Source organism: Micropterus dolomieu, linkage group LG04 (assembly GCF_021292245.1).
Source record: "Micropterus dolomieu isolate WLL.071019.BEF.003 ecotype Adirondacks linkage group LG04, ASM2129224v1, whole genome shotgun sequence".
NCBI lineage: Eukaryota > Metazoa > Chordata > Actinopteri > Centrarchiformes > Centrarchidae > Micropterus > Micropterus dolomieu.
The window spans coordinates 16409080-16426901 of record NC_060153.1 but is presented as its reverse complement, the minus strand read 5'-3'; the positions used below and the strand labels follow the sequence as shown (position 1 = coordinate 16426901).

The following is a 17822-nucleotide window of genomic DNA, read 5'->3' as shown; positions in this document are numbered from 1 at the left end:
CAAAAGGACTAATTACAGTAAGCAAAAACTTTTAATGTCCATATGGGCACCTGACTAAGAAGAACCTATCCAGTACCATGGACTATATGTCCAGTAGGCCCATATTACTGTGGCCAGTACGCTTGTTTAATCTCCACAGCGTCAACTTGTGTTGTCGATCAAGACAATATGCTTCACGAATGGACCAATGAGCAAACACTATGTGCAGGTAGTGTTCATGGGACTTGTAGTGTCGTAACACGCCAAAGTGGCTATTGGGAGTGACTGTTATCCGCCATGGCTGAAATCCACCAGCATTTGGCGGGTTGGCAGGTGTTAATGTTAAGCCCTGTTAGTAATTCACATACTGTATAGGAGGATTGTAGTGTTTATAAATTGAAGGCATAATGCAGCTCTAAGTAAGTGTGTGTGTGCTTGTTAAGGAGTTCAGGGATGGTTAGGAGTTTGGGAGCTTAACAGCCTTGGGTACAAAGGTTGCCCTGAGTTCTGCAGCCTGGACAGCGCAGCTGACATCCTGAGGGGAGCCACTCAAATGCATGTATGCAAAACAAACAAACAAAAAAAAACAAATATATGAGAGAAAATAGAAAAAAAATAGAACAGGGAAAGTGGCAAGAACCTAGTTAACTGAGTTGGATAATACCTACAACGTATGTCGTGTAATGTTTGTTTTTACAGTTTGATGCAAATACCGTAATTACAGTGCCGTGCGAACTATATTGGGCAGTGTTTTTTCCAAATACCTTTCTCATTCATTACCTTTCGAATGAGTTGCAGTAAGTTTCTTTTGTCACTATTATTTGGTTTATAGAGAGCTGTGCCTCCAAGCTATTCTCTCTGGCACAGATCCAGCCAACCAAACGTGTCGACATCATAATGAAAGTGAAAGAAAGAAGAAGCCGGATTAACAAGACTACAGTGTCGGCTGTTCAGTTATAGGTTCAACAAGTCTTCAGTGGGAGACGTCGTGGTGTCCATGTAGAGGAGCGTGTCAGGTGAGTTTTAACATGGCATGATCGTTACATACTGTGTGGCATGCCTTAAAGCTCGGCGTGTTGTCATACACGGTGTGTAGCTTACAGTTTAGTGGAGAGGGAACAGATGTGTAACATACATATTGTCACGTTAAGTTAACCTACATATCATTGTATACTTTAACTTTACTGTATTATTATGTTACCTTTTTAGATCTCTGAAATGCAGTTGCCTAGCTACTTCCGGTATCATTGTATTGGTCAGGCGCTACAGTCAGCATACACATTAGCATATCCACTCGGCGGCTTCAGTGGAGTTTTCGCTCGCAGTTTGTGCTCAACTATAAGTGATCCATATGTATCCTGTACCACACGACTAAATAGTTTGGGCACTTGAAACCCTTAAGGAAATTTTAATGATGTTATGACAGCGCTTCCCCTTTTGCATATATTAATTTAGCGGACGCTTTTATCCAAAGCAACTTACTATTGCTATACATTTCAGAGGCCCTCTGAGCAACTAGGTTAACGGTCTTGCTCAGGGACACAATGGTAGAATGGTAGTCACAGTGGGGGATTGAACCCGGGTCTCTCACACCAAAGGCATGTGTCTTGTCCATTGCGCAATCACCACCTCAAAACATACATCAATAAAGACTAAACGTCGCATTGATATACATGCGATATTTCCATATACACCGCAGCAGCGTTAAACGTAATTGATAGGTGTAATCTGTCAAATTGCTGTTAGTTTTGTTGGTTGATCTGAGCATGCGCTTGTAGACATGCGCCAAACCTGTTGATTCAACCCGAGCACATACTTTCTAACACTCAACAACTAAACAGAAAAAAGAAAGTAATTTTCAATGAGTAAAGAACAAAGAGAAAGCGTAAGGGAAGAGAAAGCATGCCATCAAGCAGCTGCGTTTATTGCTATGGCCACACATCATGAAAAGGTCATAACAATCAAATGAAAGTGAAAGTCTGGGTGATCTGAAATAATAACCAGTACTAGTGGAATGCTGATATAATATTTTGCATAGATGTGCGTAGAGAAGGCTTGCAGACACACCATGATGCAAGCAAACTACACCAGACATTGCTGCTGTTTATATATTTAAGACAGGGGGAAATATCACACATTAAATACAGCATGATTTATGGGATAGTCAGGCACCATTATTTTAAAAAGCCTGTTAATTATGGAGCGTAAGCGCTAAATAAAAAGGCTCAGTAAAACTTTAGTGGTTTATTTGGCTTTACATCCTACAGGAACTGCAACATTACTGACATGGAAGGCAGCATAATAAAAGAGCAAATAAAGTGCACAAGTACTGTAGCAAAGTGCAAATTTTGCATAAAGTGCAAAACACTCTGACTTCAGACGAAGGCAATTCAACTAGCTAGTACACCTCCTGACTGAAGGAGTTTAAATGACATATGCAAGGGGTGGATAGGCTCCTGAGTGATGATGAGTGTGTTTTTATCTGTCTGTGTGGTTGAAGAGTTTTGGCAGAAGTTACACAATGATATAATGTTGAAAGCGAGGACTGATTCACTTGCTGACGTGTATAAACAGCTGTTTAAACCTCTTTTTCTGACTTAAAATGCTCACATTTCCTTAGCAGGAAGATGGGTTGCTTTCTTGTACACACAGTGTGAATGGCTGAAAAAAGTCATGAGACTGTCTTTATTTTGATGTCAAGGTTTCTGAAGGCCCTGACCCTTTCTCTCACCTCCCCTTTCACATTCTGGGGTCCAAAAAGTGACCGGTGTTAACAACTTGTGCCCGCCAACATGCCAGCCATGGTCAATATAGCAAGTGATATTATCTCATCACAGATAAATTGGTCATGTATTTTCGCTGATAAGTAACAAGAAATTCAATGGACCAGTGGCAGAATTGATTTGACCAGGTACATATCTTGGTTACTATTCTTCTAAAATACAAATATGCAAGGGAGCTTTATTAGAAATGTTGGAGGTATCCTTGTATGTCATACTCCTGTCTCTCCATTTATAATGATCTTAAAAAATTTATTTTACTACAATCAATATATGGTTAGTGGATTTTTAAAGTATCAAATGCCAGTAGTGCTGGAGCGATAGTATCAATTGTCAACTTTCCCCTACATCATAGGTACTAAGCAGTAAGAGCTGCAGTGGAAAAAGGGCCATTCGAAAGTTCAGACAGGAAGTGGACAGTAGGGCCAGGCCTCCAGGGTTCTGTTATCCGTGTTGTTTTATGGAGAACTGAAATATGAAAGAACAAATCCCGTGTGACCACTGAGTTTAAAACAATATTACTGGAGTTATAACCACTACCAATCAGGTTCTGCGGCCTGTCCCACATGACAGCTTGTATCCATAGCTCCAGGGTTGGACTGACCTGTAGTCTCAGTTGGTGGTTAATCAGGATGTGCTGTTTATGTACAGTATAGATTTTTTTGGGTTGCATCCTGGCGTGGGAGTGCAGATGTTTTGGTCACCTTGTCCAAGAGATTTAGACATGCCTCCGCCACCACACAGCTGCAGTGGATAAATTATCGGACTGGGACAGCACTTGTGCTCAAAATATGCTTGTATTGTTGCTTGTCTTCTTTCCCTTTGTTACCGATTGTCCAGAATGTAGGTTGTATATGAACTTCATATGTGTGCAGTTTAGTAATTTTAAGGAAATCCAAATCTCGCCCACAATCACATGGGGTGCTGTCCGTGCCCTTCTGTGTTGGCGTGGTAAATGACCTTTTCAAATGTCTAGGGAAAGCTTTGTCCTTAATGATACCAATTCATGACGTAACAGGGCACAGTTGGGACTGTGATGTATGCTTCTCATATGTTATTGACCAAACAACTAATCAGTTCATCAAGAAAATAATCAACAAATTAATCAACAATAAAAATAATCATTAGTTGCAGCCCTAGTGGGAGATAACACATCCAAATAAATAAACTAAAGTGAGAGCAACAATTTACAAGAAGGCAGTGGAGTGTGACAATAATACCAACAGTAGTACAGTGGTTGCACAGATACAACAGTGTAACCAGGGATGCATGCAGACACAAATAGGTAATACACAGACAAGCTAAGCTTTCATTGCAGGAACAGAGAAACAGAACGAGCAGTTCAGCTTTTAAACGCAAGCTGAGGTGAACCTCCTCTTGACTTACAATCAATGACTCGAAGTATTTCTGGAAAGAAATTACAAACTACAGAGAAGCAGCTGAGAGAGCATATGGGTCATCACAGGTAATTTCAAATAGTATGAAAAGTTGACTTTAGTAGACTTTCTCTTTCAGTATGACTCCTTGTCAAATGCGTGGGATAAAGTGACATTCCAAGTATTAAGAAAACAAAAACACTTAGCCGGTCAAACAGGTTTCTGCCATTTACAAAATTGAAGAACTTACATATGTTTAGACTCATTAGAGACTGTTTACCATTCTATGTTATTCTTTTGCATTAGTTATTGTGCAGCTTCATGGTCTCAGTTAGCACCTATAATCGCCAACCTTCTTAAGGTAATATATGACCAGTGACAGTGAACAGAATCATTTCAAATCCAAGGTGAAACAGATGTGCAAAGGTGATCAGGCAAGTAGTAATGGCTAATCGTATATCTTAACTTAAGATCTTACTTATCTTTTCTGATTTTGTATTTCTATTTTTGTATGTTGTGTTTTTTTTAAAAGAAGCCCCTCAAGGGACAATCGTTACAAATGAGCTTAGGCTGTAAAAAGCTATGTGGAACATTTATTTTATTATTGACTACCTAATGCTAATGCATTTATTCCTATTAAAATAAACAAAAATGAACACACACACACACACACACACACACACACACACACACACACACACACACACACACACAGAACATTGAATTCTCTGGAGACCCTACTTCCTTTTAATGTCCGGCTCAGCTGTAGTCACTGGAGAAAGGATGTCTCTTGGTAAAAACTGTGTCTGAGATCATTGTTTCACACCTTTCACAATACAGCAGAATACAAAGATAAACATATTTGTTTTTAAACTAATAGAAAGCTGTTTTAATGTGCACACACTACAGTACTTATTTTTAACGTTAGTGTCTTACTTCAGCCTGCTAGGATTTTACAGAGCATAATCTGAAACTATTGATTATTTTGAATCTGTCGATTATTATTATTTTCCTGATTAATTGATTAGTTGTTGTAAAATGTAAAAATCATCAGTCAGCGTTTCCCATAGCCCAAGATGGCATCCTCCAATGTCTTGTTTTGTCCACAACCCAAATATATTCAGTTAACTGTCATAGAGGAGTTAAGAAACCAGAAAATATTCACATTTAAGAAGCTGGAATCAGATAATTTTGAATCGATGAAACGATTGTCAAAATAGTTGATTTAATAGTTAACAACTAATCTATAATCCTTTGCAGCTCTAATAATCTTTAAGACATTTAATACAAAAATAAAATGGGCTTTTCTTAAGTAAGCAGTTATGTTGTTAATTGAAAAATGTAAATTTTTAAGGAACATTGAATAACAACTGTGATATCTTTGAGAACTGCAAACAAACAAACAAACAAAAGCATACATGCATGAAAAGTCTACATGGTTTTCACCCATGTTAGGCAACTGAAGTCAAGTTACAAAAAGAACAGAAGTGAGAAGAGAGACCTAGTTATAGAGATCAGATTATGAGATTATTTCCAATTGCTTGAGGGAATAAGGAAACAAAAAGATATCACAAGCGTTCGGCGGTCAGCACAAGCTAAGCCACTGACGGCTGTACGTGAAAGAAAATCAGTCCATGGTGACACAACAAGAACCATTTTGTTCCAAGTAAATTCAAATTAACTTTTTAATTATTTAAGTATCAGTTTGAGAATTGGGATCATCTCCGTGCAAGGTCTACTTTGCAGTTACTCTAAAAGCTTTCTGTGTTTTGAAAGAAATTATTTCACCTTCAGTTTAGAACAGACCAAGTCATGTTGATGCTAGATGATGAGCTACAAATGTTCAAATTAAAATAGTTTGTTCACTAATTTGTGTCATTGGTCATGGTCCAATGAAAATGAGTGCTTTCAAACACTCTAAATAACAAGTTAAACCTTTGACATGTGAAAACAACATTATTTCCTTGTAAAGCTTATACTCTCGCTCTATTTTTGTGCAGGCATACAATGCAGTGTTTGCCCCAGGAAATGGTTTAGCCAAAGTGGTCTGCAACTTGTTGAGTTGTAATCAGTGTAGTTAATGATAATAATAACCACGCTGTGTGAAATATTTCCACTACTCTTTCCCCCTGAAGGTTAATGTTTGATATCCTTGTTTTGGATGATGTCAGTGGAGGGGTTCTTTGTTCCATGTGAGGTGGCTGGCCTACACTATAACACACTGCAGGAAACAGTTTTGCGCCAGTAATGTGGCATTTTTCCCCCTGTGTCAGTTTCATGTTTTGCTGACTTGCCACAGCAGGGGGCACACTTACATTTTGCTGCCAAGATTGATCACTTTTGGCTAAAGTCTGCTGCTTGCCTGCTCAAACTAGATCAACGTGTGCGTGACTCACAGGACATCTGTTGCTATATTGTCATCGCTTTCATTGTTGGAGGCAAACAAACCTTCCTCAAGTCACATAAACCCCTTTTATACATATTTACTTCACTAAGTAGGCTTTTGTAATTGCATATAAAAAATCAGTTAGTTACAGGACAAAAAAAATTTAGTTCTTTACAGCATCTGTCATCCACAACAGATGAAGGCCTCTGATGATTCCACACATACAGTTATCTGAGGGCAGCAGTTAAGGGTTCCATCTACAGTCCCTGATTTGAGTGATATTGCAAAGCCACCAAGATATACATCAGATCCACTGGTAACTTAAGTAATCTTGTGCAGCCAGCACAACAGTTACAAAACATGTCCAAGTCTTCTTTGAAATGAGTCAGGCATAAGCACCACATTCTTAATGGCCATTAAGGTGGACATCTTGCTGTCTCATGACATAAAGCAGAAATATGTCTGTTATAATACAATTTTGGTGGTAAGATTTTGTGGTGGTGTGCCTAGAGATAAGAGTTTGTTATAAAACAGGATCATTGGGTAGTTGCCAGTTTATACAATGAAAAAAACACAAGAATTATTTAGGAAATGTATGTATAAAAATATACAACCTGCAAAACACCAGATGACATATTTAATATAACTTTTATTTTGTTTATTGCAGCAAAGGTGTTAATGGTTAATAACACACTGACCTCTAATGCATGATAATAAAGCCCCAGGTGGTGCTGTACACCTCTGGCCACAAATATACCAAAAGCGCACTTGACTGAACATTGCACCCTGCGGTTTGATTCATAGAAATAGATCCCCCATGAGTTCAAATATGTGTATTTAATTCCCACATGAAGAATTTTTTCTTTTAACTATCATTTCAGGTAAATTAACATGGCCTCCATTGGTATCCTCTTCTTTATTTTGACTGTCATCATTATCAGTTCAGGAAATGCGGGTAAGTTTTACCATAATCTGAGAGGAAGCATGAGATGCTGCTTGCTCCTGGTGTATCTTCTCATCCATTAAAAAAACATATTTTCTTCTACAGGTTTCATAAATGTAAAATGCAAGCCTGAAAGCAAGGGACAGTTTGGACAGCAGTCCCTGCTGGAGTGTGTTATTCTGACCGGGAAAGAAGTAACCGAAGCAAAAGTCCGGGTGGTCATTTGGAAGAAAGGTGACAAGACGGTGCTGCTTTTACACAACGGGAAAACTATGCCAGAGCCAGGTTACTCGTTTGCTGAACCATCTTGGAACGAGAGCAACATGAACGTGTCTCTGCTCATCACCAACACTGCTGTGGACCACGAGGGAGATTATAAATGTGAGGTCATAACAGACAGTGGTGATGACTCCAGTGAAACCACACTTAGAGTCACAGGTGAGAGCCTTCAGCCATGGTCGACCACTGAAACATTTTGCCACAGACAGACGACCCTGAACACACACAAACACAATCCCTACAAACTCGTTTCATAACTACATGATGAGTAAAGTTGTGTCCGAGAACATTTATACATTCTAGTTACACAAAAAAAATGTACTTGCTGAAAGATTTAACTGTAGCGTGATGGAATGAAGATTGTTTAGAGATCGGGGGACTTTCTTGGCTTCTCAGATTGGTATTTTCCCAAAGCGGTATCAGCTGTCTCTCTGTGTTTCTATACTTACTTTCTGTTTCATTCTGACATTCATTCTGTAATCACATCCACAAATACTTGTGGTGGTAGCAAGTTTCTTCATTTTTTTTGTCTTGCTAGCCACATATTATCCTTCATAGTACTTGTCAAATATCATGGTGAGCAAATCATTGTGTCGTACTTTATTGCTGTCATTTGATTGATTGTCATGGGGTAGTGTTCACGTTTGTTTTCTATTTTCTCTTTGCAGCCAAATACAGCATACCTACTATACAATCCACGCCTGTGAAAATGACTTTAAATACAGACAGTGTCCTGACATGTGAGTCTGGTGGTGGCTACCCAAAAGGTCAACTTCGGTGGTTTGATGTGGACAACAAAGAGTGGACAGTGAGCTCTAAAATGGAGGCGAACCTGACAGAAAACGGTCTGTTTCACCTTTCGAGCAAGCTGAGTTTGCTGCGAGGGTCGATTTTCTCCAAGTACACCTGCGTAGTGTTCAACGCCAGTGGAGGCAAAGAGTTTGAGGCCACATATGAACTGCCATCAGGTATATGTTGTTGTACAACCTTTTGTTAGGCCTTATGGCTTAATCCTGCTTGAATGAAATGTCATACAGTCATTTCCATTAAAGTTAAGTCATCCTTTGCCTGAAATTTGAAGCAACACGGATGTTACTACAGTTACATAAGCACAGCTTTGTTAGGGAATGCTCACCAAAGAGGAACTTGAACCACATGCACTACAGCCAACTGTACTGCATGTTTCTTGTTGGGTAGTGAGAAATTGTAAAGGGCTGGATTTTCACGACAGAAACCAAAGGGTGAAAACAAAAGTCTTAAGGAGCTTGTAGGGTATGAAAAAAAGAATACATTGTGTTAACACTGAATCACAAAAGAACAGGAACTTGTTATGAAGACATTGCAGAAAAATGTGAGGTTTTGTACACTGCCATCAATTTGTTCCCCCACATACTGTAGCTAAAGTATGTATGTTTTATCTATGACTGAAGACAGCCACCGTGTGTGTTGTAGTTGTTTTGTTACACAGCTAACTGAATAGCCAGGCTGCGACATATCTCTAAATCTGACCCAGTATCTCTTACCTGATAAGACCAGGTAATGCTTCTGTAGAACTACACAATTTATTCTCATTGATAGAAAAATTCATCAACTGGTTCACAAGGAAACTTCAATCACGCCAGACTAGCTGAGCTGTTATCTATGTTTTCCACAAAAGGTAATTTATTATCAGGTGATCGGTATGTTTAGTTGAACCATCTGTGACACTGTTGAAACACCAGTGCCGCCTGCCATTTTGTTTCTTGTTTACATTCTGCTTGGTCCTCAAGGCTAGTGTATTAACTCAGGGCTGATGTCCTGACAAAGTGAAAGTAGGTTGCAAAAAATGGCAAGGGAGGATGAGTACCATTTATTCTTTACCAAAAAAACTGGTGTGTTAGAGGGGGAACTTTCACTCTTTTTGGTCACAACTTGAAGTATTAGAGCATTAAATCTGTATTATTCAATTTGATTTTTTTCAGATCCGGAAAAGTTAGATAGGTTTCCTACAGCCTCCAAAATAGTTGCTCCTCTGGTGGTCATTGGATCACTGATCACAGGATTGCTGATGGCACTGCTGTTGTACAGAAGGCGATCTCAACGTGAGTACCCACACAAGCCCTCATCTGGCTTTTGGTCAAAATGAACAAATAAGCATTGAGTATTAACACAAAAAAGTTGCAAGAAAGATGAACAGGTTTTGCAAGTTTGATGTAGTACTTCCTGCTTCTTAGAAAAGAACAAGACTTCATCACCTTCACCACTTTTAAACTACACCTACGCAGCCATCACATGATAACATATCATTTGCTTAACAAACATCCAAGCTTTTGGGCAGCAGCGCTGAACTCTTTTTTTGTTTGGAAGGGATGTAGTCACAGTCTTTAATGGCACAGGTGCCCATATATGATTTTAGACAGACTTGAAACATTTTGAACCTATCCTTTAACCTGTGGTAAACAGTTGTCAGTAGTGACTTGCAGTCTTACTGATTACTATGACTTACAATAAAGGTTTATCGTGAAATGAATTTCCAAATGTGAGATTTCGAGACTGGCAGTTCTCATTTGTTGTGTGGGATTTCATCATTGGCTTTCTGTGAACAATAACGAGCTAAAAGGTAATTAACATACAATGGATGAAGGCAGAAAGCAAACCTGGCAAGTGGCCATGCTATTCATGATGGGAAAGTACAAGCTTTTTTACTGTTAGGATGGACTAAGCAGTTTCCATTAGTCTAAAACAGAGGAGTGAAAGCACTTTCCATTGTTAGACAGTAGTCTACAATATGTCTGACAAAGATTGGTGAAGTAAGCAGTAGATATCTGAGTGTGGACTCAAAAAATGTTGTTTTCATTCATTTATCATTGTCTTTACAGAAGCCCGGAGGCCCTCTGCAGCACCCCTTATGAGTACGTCCAGATTTGGACATACTATTGCTGCTGTCTTTGTGCTTTTCTAATTCAGCATGATGGGCTAACATTCAGTGTCTCTTTGGGTTAAATAAAGGTTCTGTCCATTGTCTTTTCTGTCTATCAGGAAGTTTTAGCTTCCTGGAAAACTAAATATCTGCTACAGACTTGCTTAATGAGTGGTGTTTGAATATGTATTTTAATTTAGCTGGGTAAAGTCCTTCTTTAACACTTTTGCTTTGTTTCATTTATTTTATTTTGTTTTATTTTTCCTTTTTTTTTTACCGATGAAAATAGTAGTTAACTTACCAGTCTGTGATCTCAGAGACTACATATTTTGAGACAAGATGAAACAAAAGTCACTCACCACAATTTTTGGTCTCATTCCAAGCCTGTTCGAGCATGTACTCCTGCCCTGTTATGAACCTTGTTCATGAATTCAGTTGGAGCACATGTTGATCACTGACCAAAATACTTTACTGTCCCTGCACTAACTGGGTACCAAAACATTTAATCTGCTCACTGGGTTTCCTCAGACTTTAAAGATGTAGTCTTTTTCATAAAGTGAAATGTACTACACTGGACATTGATGGTTTTTTGCATGGCTTGTGGGAAAACTGGGCTCAGGTACTTATCACTAGTTTTTGAATTGTGTTTTGGACACCTCTGGGGATCTGCTTATCCTTGCGTGTCTTGAATATGGTGACTATGGTTTTACGTCCACCAATTGTAACCCACAGTAAAATCTTTTATTTGTTCCAGGTGGCCATCAAGAGGTCTGTACACACGAGTTAGATGTTGAGGAAGGTATGTCAAAATTACAGTAGTTGTACTTGTTTTCAAATGCACTCTAAAAGATCTAATTAAGACTTTGATATTAAAAATTTTTTTTTCCAGGAAGTGATCAGGAGACAAAGTACCAAGACAGGCTGGCCTGAGGTAATTATAATACTCCAAGCAAACAATTGAGGAGATTACTTTCACCTCCATTTCATTATGTGCATATTGGCGGTCTACATGACAATGTCAGCTATCTAAAAGCTCTCTCACTCTCTCTCTGTAGGAGATACTGTGTGTCACGTGTATGTGCCAACTTACCAGAAACTTCTGAAATCAACACTTCCTCGTTTGCTAAATTCCGCTCTTTAACTGCACTTTTCCTTCTGCATACAGCGGTGTATATAACCAGGAATAACTTGATTTACTGTGGTCTATCAGAGGAAGTGTGAACGCTTCATTCACCTAAGCTTACTAAGTAAACACCCTTAAATCAAGTGTAAATCTAAAAGATTGAAGATATTGACTGATTTTGAATCAGTGACAGCTAAAAGCCAGGGAGTCGTATTCAGGTTCCGGTGACCTTAAAGCTCTGACAACCACATTGGAAGCAGTATGTAACATTATCAAAAACCCAATTGTGTCTTTATTTAGTCCACACAGTAACTGTTAGCCTAGGCAGCTTGGCATAAGTGGCCTTCCTTATCACTTCCTTTTTTCATATTATGTCAGCATTATAAGGAAAATGTAAAATCCTATTGTTGGGATATGGACAGGGAGTTTTGTATGTACAGTGTGTTTGTCTGACTGTCTCCATGTGTGTATACCAGGGAAATGTAGCTAGTTGCTCCGATGTAAGCTTTGTGAAGGTGTTAAAAAAACAGCATTTGACATTGTTTTTCTTACTGTCAACAAATCCCATGAAAAGACTAAAAGCAGCAATGCACTAGTCTATCGCAGTCCTTTTTGACAGTCCTAACCTGTCTGTGGAACTGTGTTACTGTAGTTTAATCATCATAACAATAATAATAATAATGAAAGAGCTTCAAATATTCCCTTTTAGCAAACAATACTCAGACAGGAGTAAAAAGTTTATCTGTTTTCAGTCAGATGATTAGGCATTTGTTGCGCTAGTTAGTATTTGTAGCACCAGGTAGGATTGACTCAAAATAAACACAATAAACACATTGGTCACTAAATTGATATGAGATGAGATGCGTTAGAATCTGTCTGCAGTGGTGGAATGTAACTAAGAACATTTACTCAAGTACTGTACTTGATAGTTGAGGTATTTTATACTTCTACTCCACTACATTTTAGAGGTAAATATTGTGCTTTTTACTTGGCTACATTTATCTGACAGCTTTAGTTACTTTTAAATTTAAATTTATTTTTGAATATTTTAGAATTTTAGAACTTTTGGGCAAAACAAGCTATGTGAAAGGGCTTACTTTGGGCTCGGGGTAATTGTGATTTCTCAATATTTTTGATTTAATAGAGAAAATAATCAGCATATTAATCCATAATGAATGATCATAAATGCACGCGTAATAATAATCTAGTGATATAATATATAATAGCACATTACCACCCCCACCCGACTGTCCTGAAAACATGCCACCCCCACAAATTTCATATCCTTTTTATAACCACCAAGAAAGTTCACTAGATAGATGCTGGTTGCACTTCCATGTCACACATGATTTTCCCGTGTCACTTGTTTGCTATTGCAAAATAGTATGTGGTAAAAATCAGAAACAAATGTTTGTGTTCCTCTGCGTACCGTGACAGACTGTGTTTATGTAACTGTTGGCACCAGTATGCATCTTCATTGCCAAAGCAACACTTATATCTTCACCATCTCAGACAGGTTTTTTGTTTCATGCTCATCTGATACCAGCTTTCAGAGAAACGGATGCCCATATTTTCAGGCTTCAGGGATCATTATTATTTTTTTTTTTTTTCTGAGAGACACTTTGTAAGTTCCTTTTTAATATCCTGTACTCCTCTGTACTTAAAAGCTTTGTCCTGACACCACCCATGCAGGTAGGAGTGTTGGAACAAAAACAACCTTATCAGCTGATAAAGTATATGATTAATCTTGGTTACTGGGTTAATCACTTACTTTTTGGATAAAGAGAAACAACCTCAATATAAAGGCTGTTAAAATTTAATTTTAAAATGTATTCTGGGAATATAATAACCACAAACTAAATAAAAGTTATGCGTGTGAACACACTTTTGTAGATGCTGTTTATAAATCTGTGAAAATTGTAATTCTGTGTGTGAATTTATGTTGTTGACTGAGTTCATATATCAGGTCAAAATTAAACCTGTCACTGGATGTCACAAAGTTGAGACATTTTAATTGCTTTGAACTTAAATACTGTGATATGTGATTTTTAAAATTCAATAAAGCAGTTTGAATTTTAAAACAGAACCATGTGAATTATAACTTGTTATTATTGTATTTGCTGCACTCATTTGAGTTCTTGTTAAGGGATATTGATAGTGCAAATATCTAGACATGACCAAATTGACTGTTATCAATTATTCTTCTTTTCATCCACAAACCCATTAAAAAGCTTCAGGATTCTTGTTGTTCAACACAGATAGATCCAGATACAGTAACAGATGCTTTGTTACTGATTAATGGTGAGCAATGGTTATCTGTGATACTTTCAAACCTTTTTTAAAAAAGCCATTGAATCTGGATGAAGTGTCGTATCACTATTTCTGCTATTCTGTATGAGGCTGAACTTGTTTGCTTTTTATATCAGTACATAAAATACATAATTATGATATCGGATCATGTTGTCCCAGATTTAAGAGGAATATTGCAAAATCCTGATCTTGCAAACATTAAATATATCCCAACCCTGCCATCTATTGGATAAATAACATTACAACATGTTGAAAACTGAAACCCCATTTCTAGTAGGGTAGCTTTTATTTATTTATGTATTTTATAAATTTGCTTAACTGTCAATTTACTGTTGACAGAACAGAAACCCCTCTAGGTAAAATACAATACAGTCCAATACAGCTCCACAACCTACAGCTCTAAAATGATCATAATTGAATCAACACCTCTCTAAAACTATTTCAACAAGAACTGAACATTATATCCTTCATGAAGGCAGGATTTATTGCAGGACTGTTTAGGACATTAGTTATACGTAGCTAGTGTGTATACTCTATTGCAGACCTTATTTACATTCAAAGTTATTGAATATGAGTTCAAGTGTACACCACCAGCAATTTAAGCATCGTATCTAGTGCCACCAATAAAACACAGTAGAGATTAATCATCCGCACGAGAGTTCAAGAATCAACAGAGTATCATGTTTAAAAATCTGTTAACATAAATTTATCTTAAATCAATCGTGGGGGTGGGAGAAAAGTGTATGAGAAAAAGACATTCCAGGTTCAGTTTTTATTGTTGGGGCCTGCATCTAGAGTCAGACTGCAGAGCAAGTTTCATAAGCCCATGCTGTGAGCGGTTAAATGAAAAAAGGAGTCTGTTTGGACTGCTTTTTATAAACAAACAAGAGCCAGAGAAGCTCTCTTGCATATTGAGAGAAATGCAGCCCACTTTCTGACAGAGTGCAAGGGTGCAACCAAAAGAGCTTAATATGAATCCAACAGCAGTGCAGTAAGCAGCAGCTAGAGGTTCTAAGGGGTTGATCTATTTAAGTATGTAGATGACATCTGAAAGAAAGTTAGCTTCTGTTTGTGTATGCCCACAGAATCAAGAAGCAGTTTAATTTGTTTTGACCTGGCTATTGTTAGGGTTAAATGAGGTTTGTCATCAGTCCTTATTTTCCCAGCAAACATTCATCATTGCATGGATGTTCAGGTAATATCCACTTCAGGTCAGTAGCCTACATCCAGGCTCACATTTGGACATCACATGTATGACCATGGCAGGTTCAATATCTGTACGTCCAGCCAAGAACACTTCTGACCGAACACAGTCAGATGCTTGGGATTTTTTCAAGACCACATTAGAAAAGTCTGTTTGGCGAAGACCAGCTTACCATCAATGGGGAGAGTCAGCGGCTGTTTGCGAAAAGTTCACTATTAGATGTAGCCTATTATGTATATTTCTGAATGTACCAACGATTAAGAGACCAACCTTCTAGACAAAGTTAACTACATAAGTGAAGAAAATATAAAGTGTATCCCAAACTTAGCCTACCTTATGTCTAAAGTGTGCTCTACATAATGCATCAGCGAAGAGAGTGAACGCTTCAGGTAGGCTTGAGGGCCTGGCATGATAATTGGCCAACTTCACAGCAACAACGCTGTAGGCCTACTGCACAGATGGAAGCCAAACATTAGCGTCGGTTGCAAGTTCAATCTCAAACATTTTGAACCGCATTGCTACGGTTTCCGGATTGAACTACATGTTTCCTCGAAACGGTGTGCAACGTTACGCAAGGGGCGTATGTTTTCTCCAGTTTGGTGGTTGTGTGAGGTGTGTCAGTCAGCAGTAACGTGTATAAATACTGACGTGTTAAAAAGACAGGGAAGTGCAGTGGGCTTGCGTACACAACAGGGTGTCCAAGGCACCACTGTTTAAATGAATTGACCGTTTTGGTGCGTTTTGTACTGCGGTAACGCGAGCCGCCAAATGCAAAACCGTGGTCAGGTCAGCCGCCGTCTGATTTCTGTTGCGCCTGAAGCAGTGTTATTATGGTAAGGACGAGGTGCGAGTGAGCCGAAGGTCCTGAAAGATACATACGCGTTTTTTGTGATGCTCTGATTATCCATCCATCCATTCATCGTCAACCGCTTATCCTGCATACAGGGTCGCGGGGGGCTGGAGCCAATCCCATCTGGTATCGGATGAAAGCCGTACACCCTGGACAGGTCGCCAGTCCATAGCAAGGCCACACATAGACATAGACCACTCACGCTCACACTCACACATATAAATATAATAATATTACTAATAACAATAATGATAATAGTAGTATAATTTGTTATTATTTGTTATTGATGCAAATACAAAAGGTACCTTTTCTTTGTTATTTTGTGAACATAATTTATATGAAATTCGACCTTTCACCAGCGTAAGTCCTCAGCACTTAGTTCAGCATTGTCATGGCTTCTCCTTACTAGTGTTCTCTACTATCACTGGTACAGATATCATAAGGTTTTACTGTAGGAGCTATGAGATATTGCACTCTAAAAATCCCTCCAACAGCGAAAATTCATACAATTATAATTTCTGTGAACTTTGACCTTTTACCAAAACAGTTCCTTAATAGGAATCCTTAATCCTTCTCATATCATCTCTGGTATGGCTGCAGCTTGGAGCCTCCCATCTCATGCCCTCTCGTCTCATGCCCTCCGGCCTGGTGCCTTCCGCTAGTTTCTACATTTTAAAATAAAAGCTCGCGTCTTGTTCCCTACCTCGTTTCTACCTCGTTCTTGGGTGTTTTTGAAGTGATGAATGAAGACTGTCATGGTAATGATAATGGTATTATAATGCTATTCCAGCAATCTGGTAGAAAGATTGTTTTAAACGTAGTTTCAAGTGTCAAAATGGAAATTGCGAATGTGTGTGTTACACACTCCTGTACAGTAGATGGCGCTATGCACCTAAACGTTGTTTGCAATCCGGTCTTAATCAAGAGAAGAAGCAGTAGCAGCAGAAGGAAAAAGTGTCGGAGTCACAGGTGAGTTCATTCGTGCAATCAATTAAAAACGTATAAACTCTTAAATTACAATTTTGGCCATAGATATACTTTGCAGATTTCTGAGTGTTATTGTTTGTCCCTGACCTTAACGTATTTGATGAAACCTGCGATGACTTTGACACTTTAAACTGAGAGTGCATTTAAATTAGACGTTTGTTAGCAATATTAGCTCAACACTAACTTGTTACCTATAGCAATTTATGATAACAGACTTTAGTTTCTGCTGTGCCTTCTAAAGGCATTGAAGATGAAAAGTTGTGCTATTTGCGAGTTTTCGTCAATGGGCGTGTCCGTGGCGTGGCGTCAAAGATCAAGTCTTCGCCATGACACAGGAAGTTGTCGTAACTTCAGTGTACATGCTCACATCTGGACCAAAGTGTACATGTAGGATGAGAGTCCCACCCTGAACACATGTACATGCCGACATTCACCCACAGTCATAGCGCCACCTGCTGGCAACAGGAAGTGACTTTTAACGAAGCAGCCCCCGCCGCACGTTTCACCTACGTGCACGAATTTTCTGTGGTACGTGTATCTTGTCCAGACGCATAAAAAAGCCTCTTGGAGCGATGCCCTAAAATCAACAGGAAGTCGGCCATTTTGAATTTTACGTCAAATTTTGGATGATTTACACACTTCGTACTTTAACGAACTCCTCCTAGGGATTTAGTCCGACCGACCTCAAATTTCTGCTGTGCCTTCT

At 38.6% G+C, this 17822-nt stretch overlaps 1 protein-coding gene across 2 annotated transcripts; it reads left to right on the top strand.

Moving 5' to 3' along the window:
• Positions 1-469: 469 nt before the first annotated feature.
• On the top strand, positions 470-13851 carry zgc:174863 (uncharacterized protein LOC100136852 homolog). Of its 2 annotated transcripts, XM_046048104.1 has the most exons (10): positions 470-538; positions 812-995; positions 7403-7476; positions 7570-7902; positions 8412-8711; positions 9705-9824; positions 10602-10634; positions 11397-11441; positions 11532-11573; positions 11698-13851. In XM_046048104.1, the coding sequence occupies exons 3-9, from the start codon at positions 7413-7415 to the stop codon at positions 11570-11572; spliced, it is 936 nt and encodes a 311-aa protein (XP_045904060.1). In that variant the 5' UTR covers positions 470-538; positions 812-995; positions 7403-7412; the 3' UTR covers position 11573; positions 11698-13851. The 2 variants fall into 2 exon arrangements, with proteins under 2 accessions (XP_045904060.1, XP_045904061.1); XM_046048105.1 differs by lacking the exon at positions 10602-10634 and having other exon boundaries at positions 474-538.
• Positions 13852-17822: the final 3971 nt, after the last annotated feature.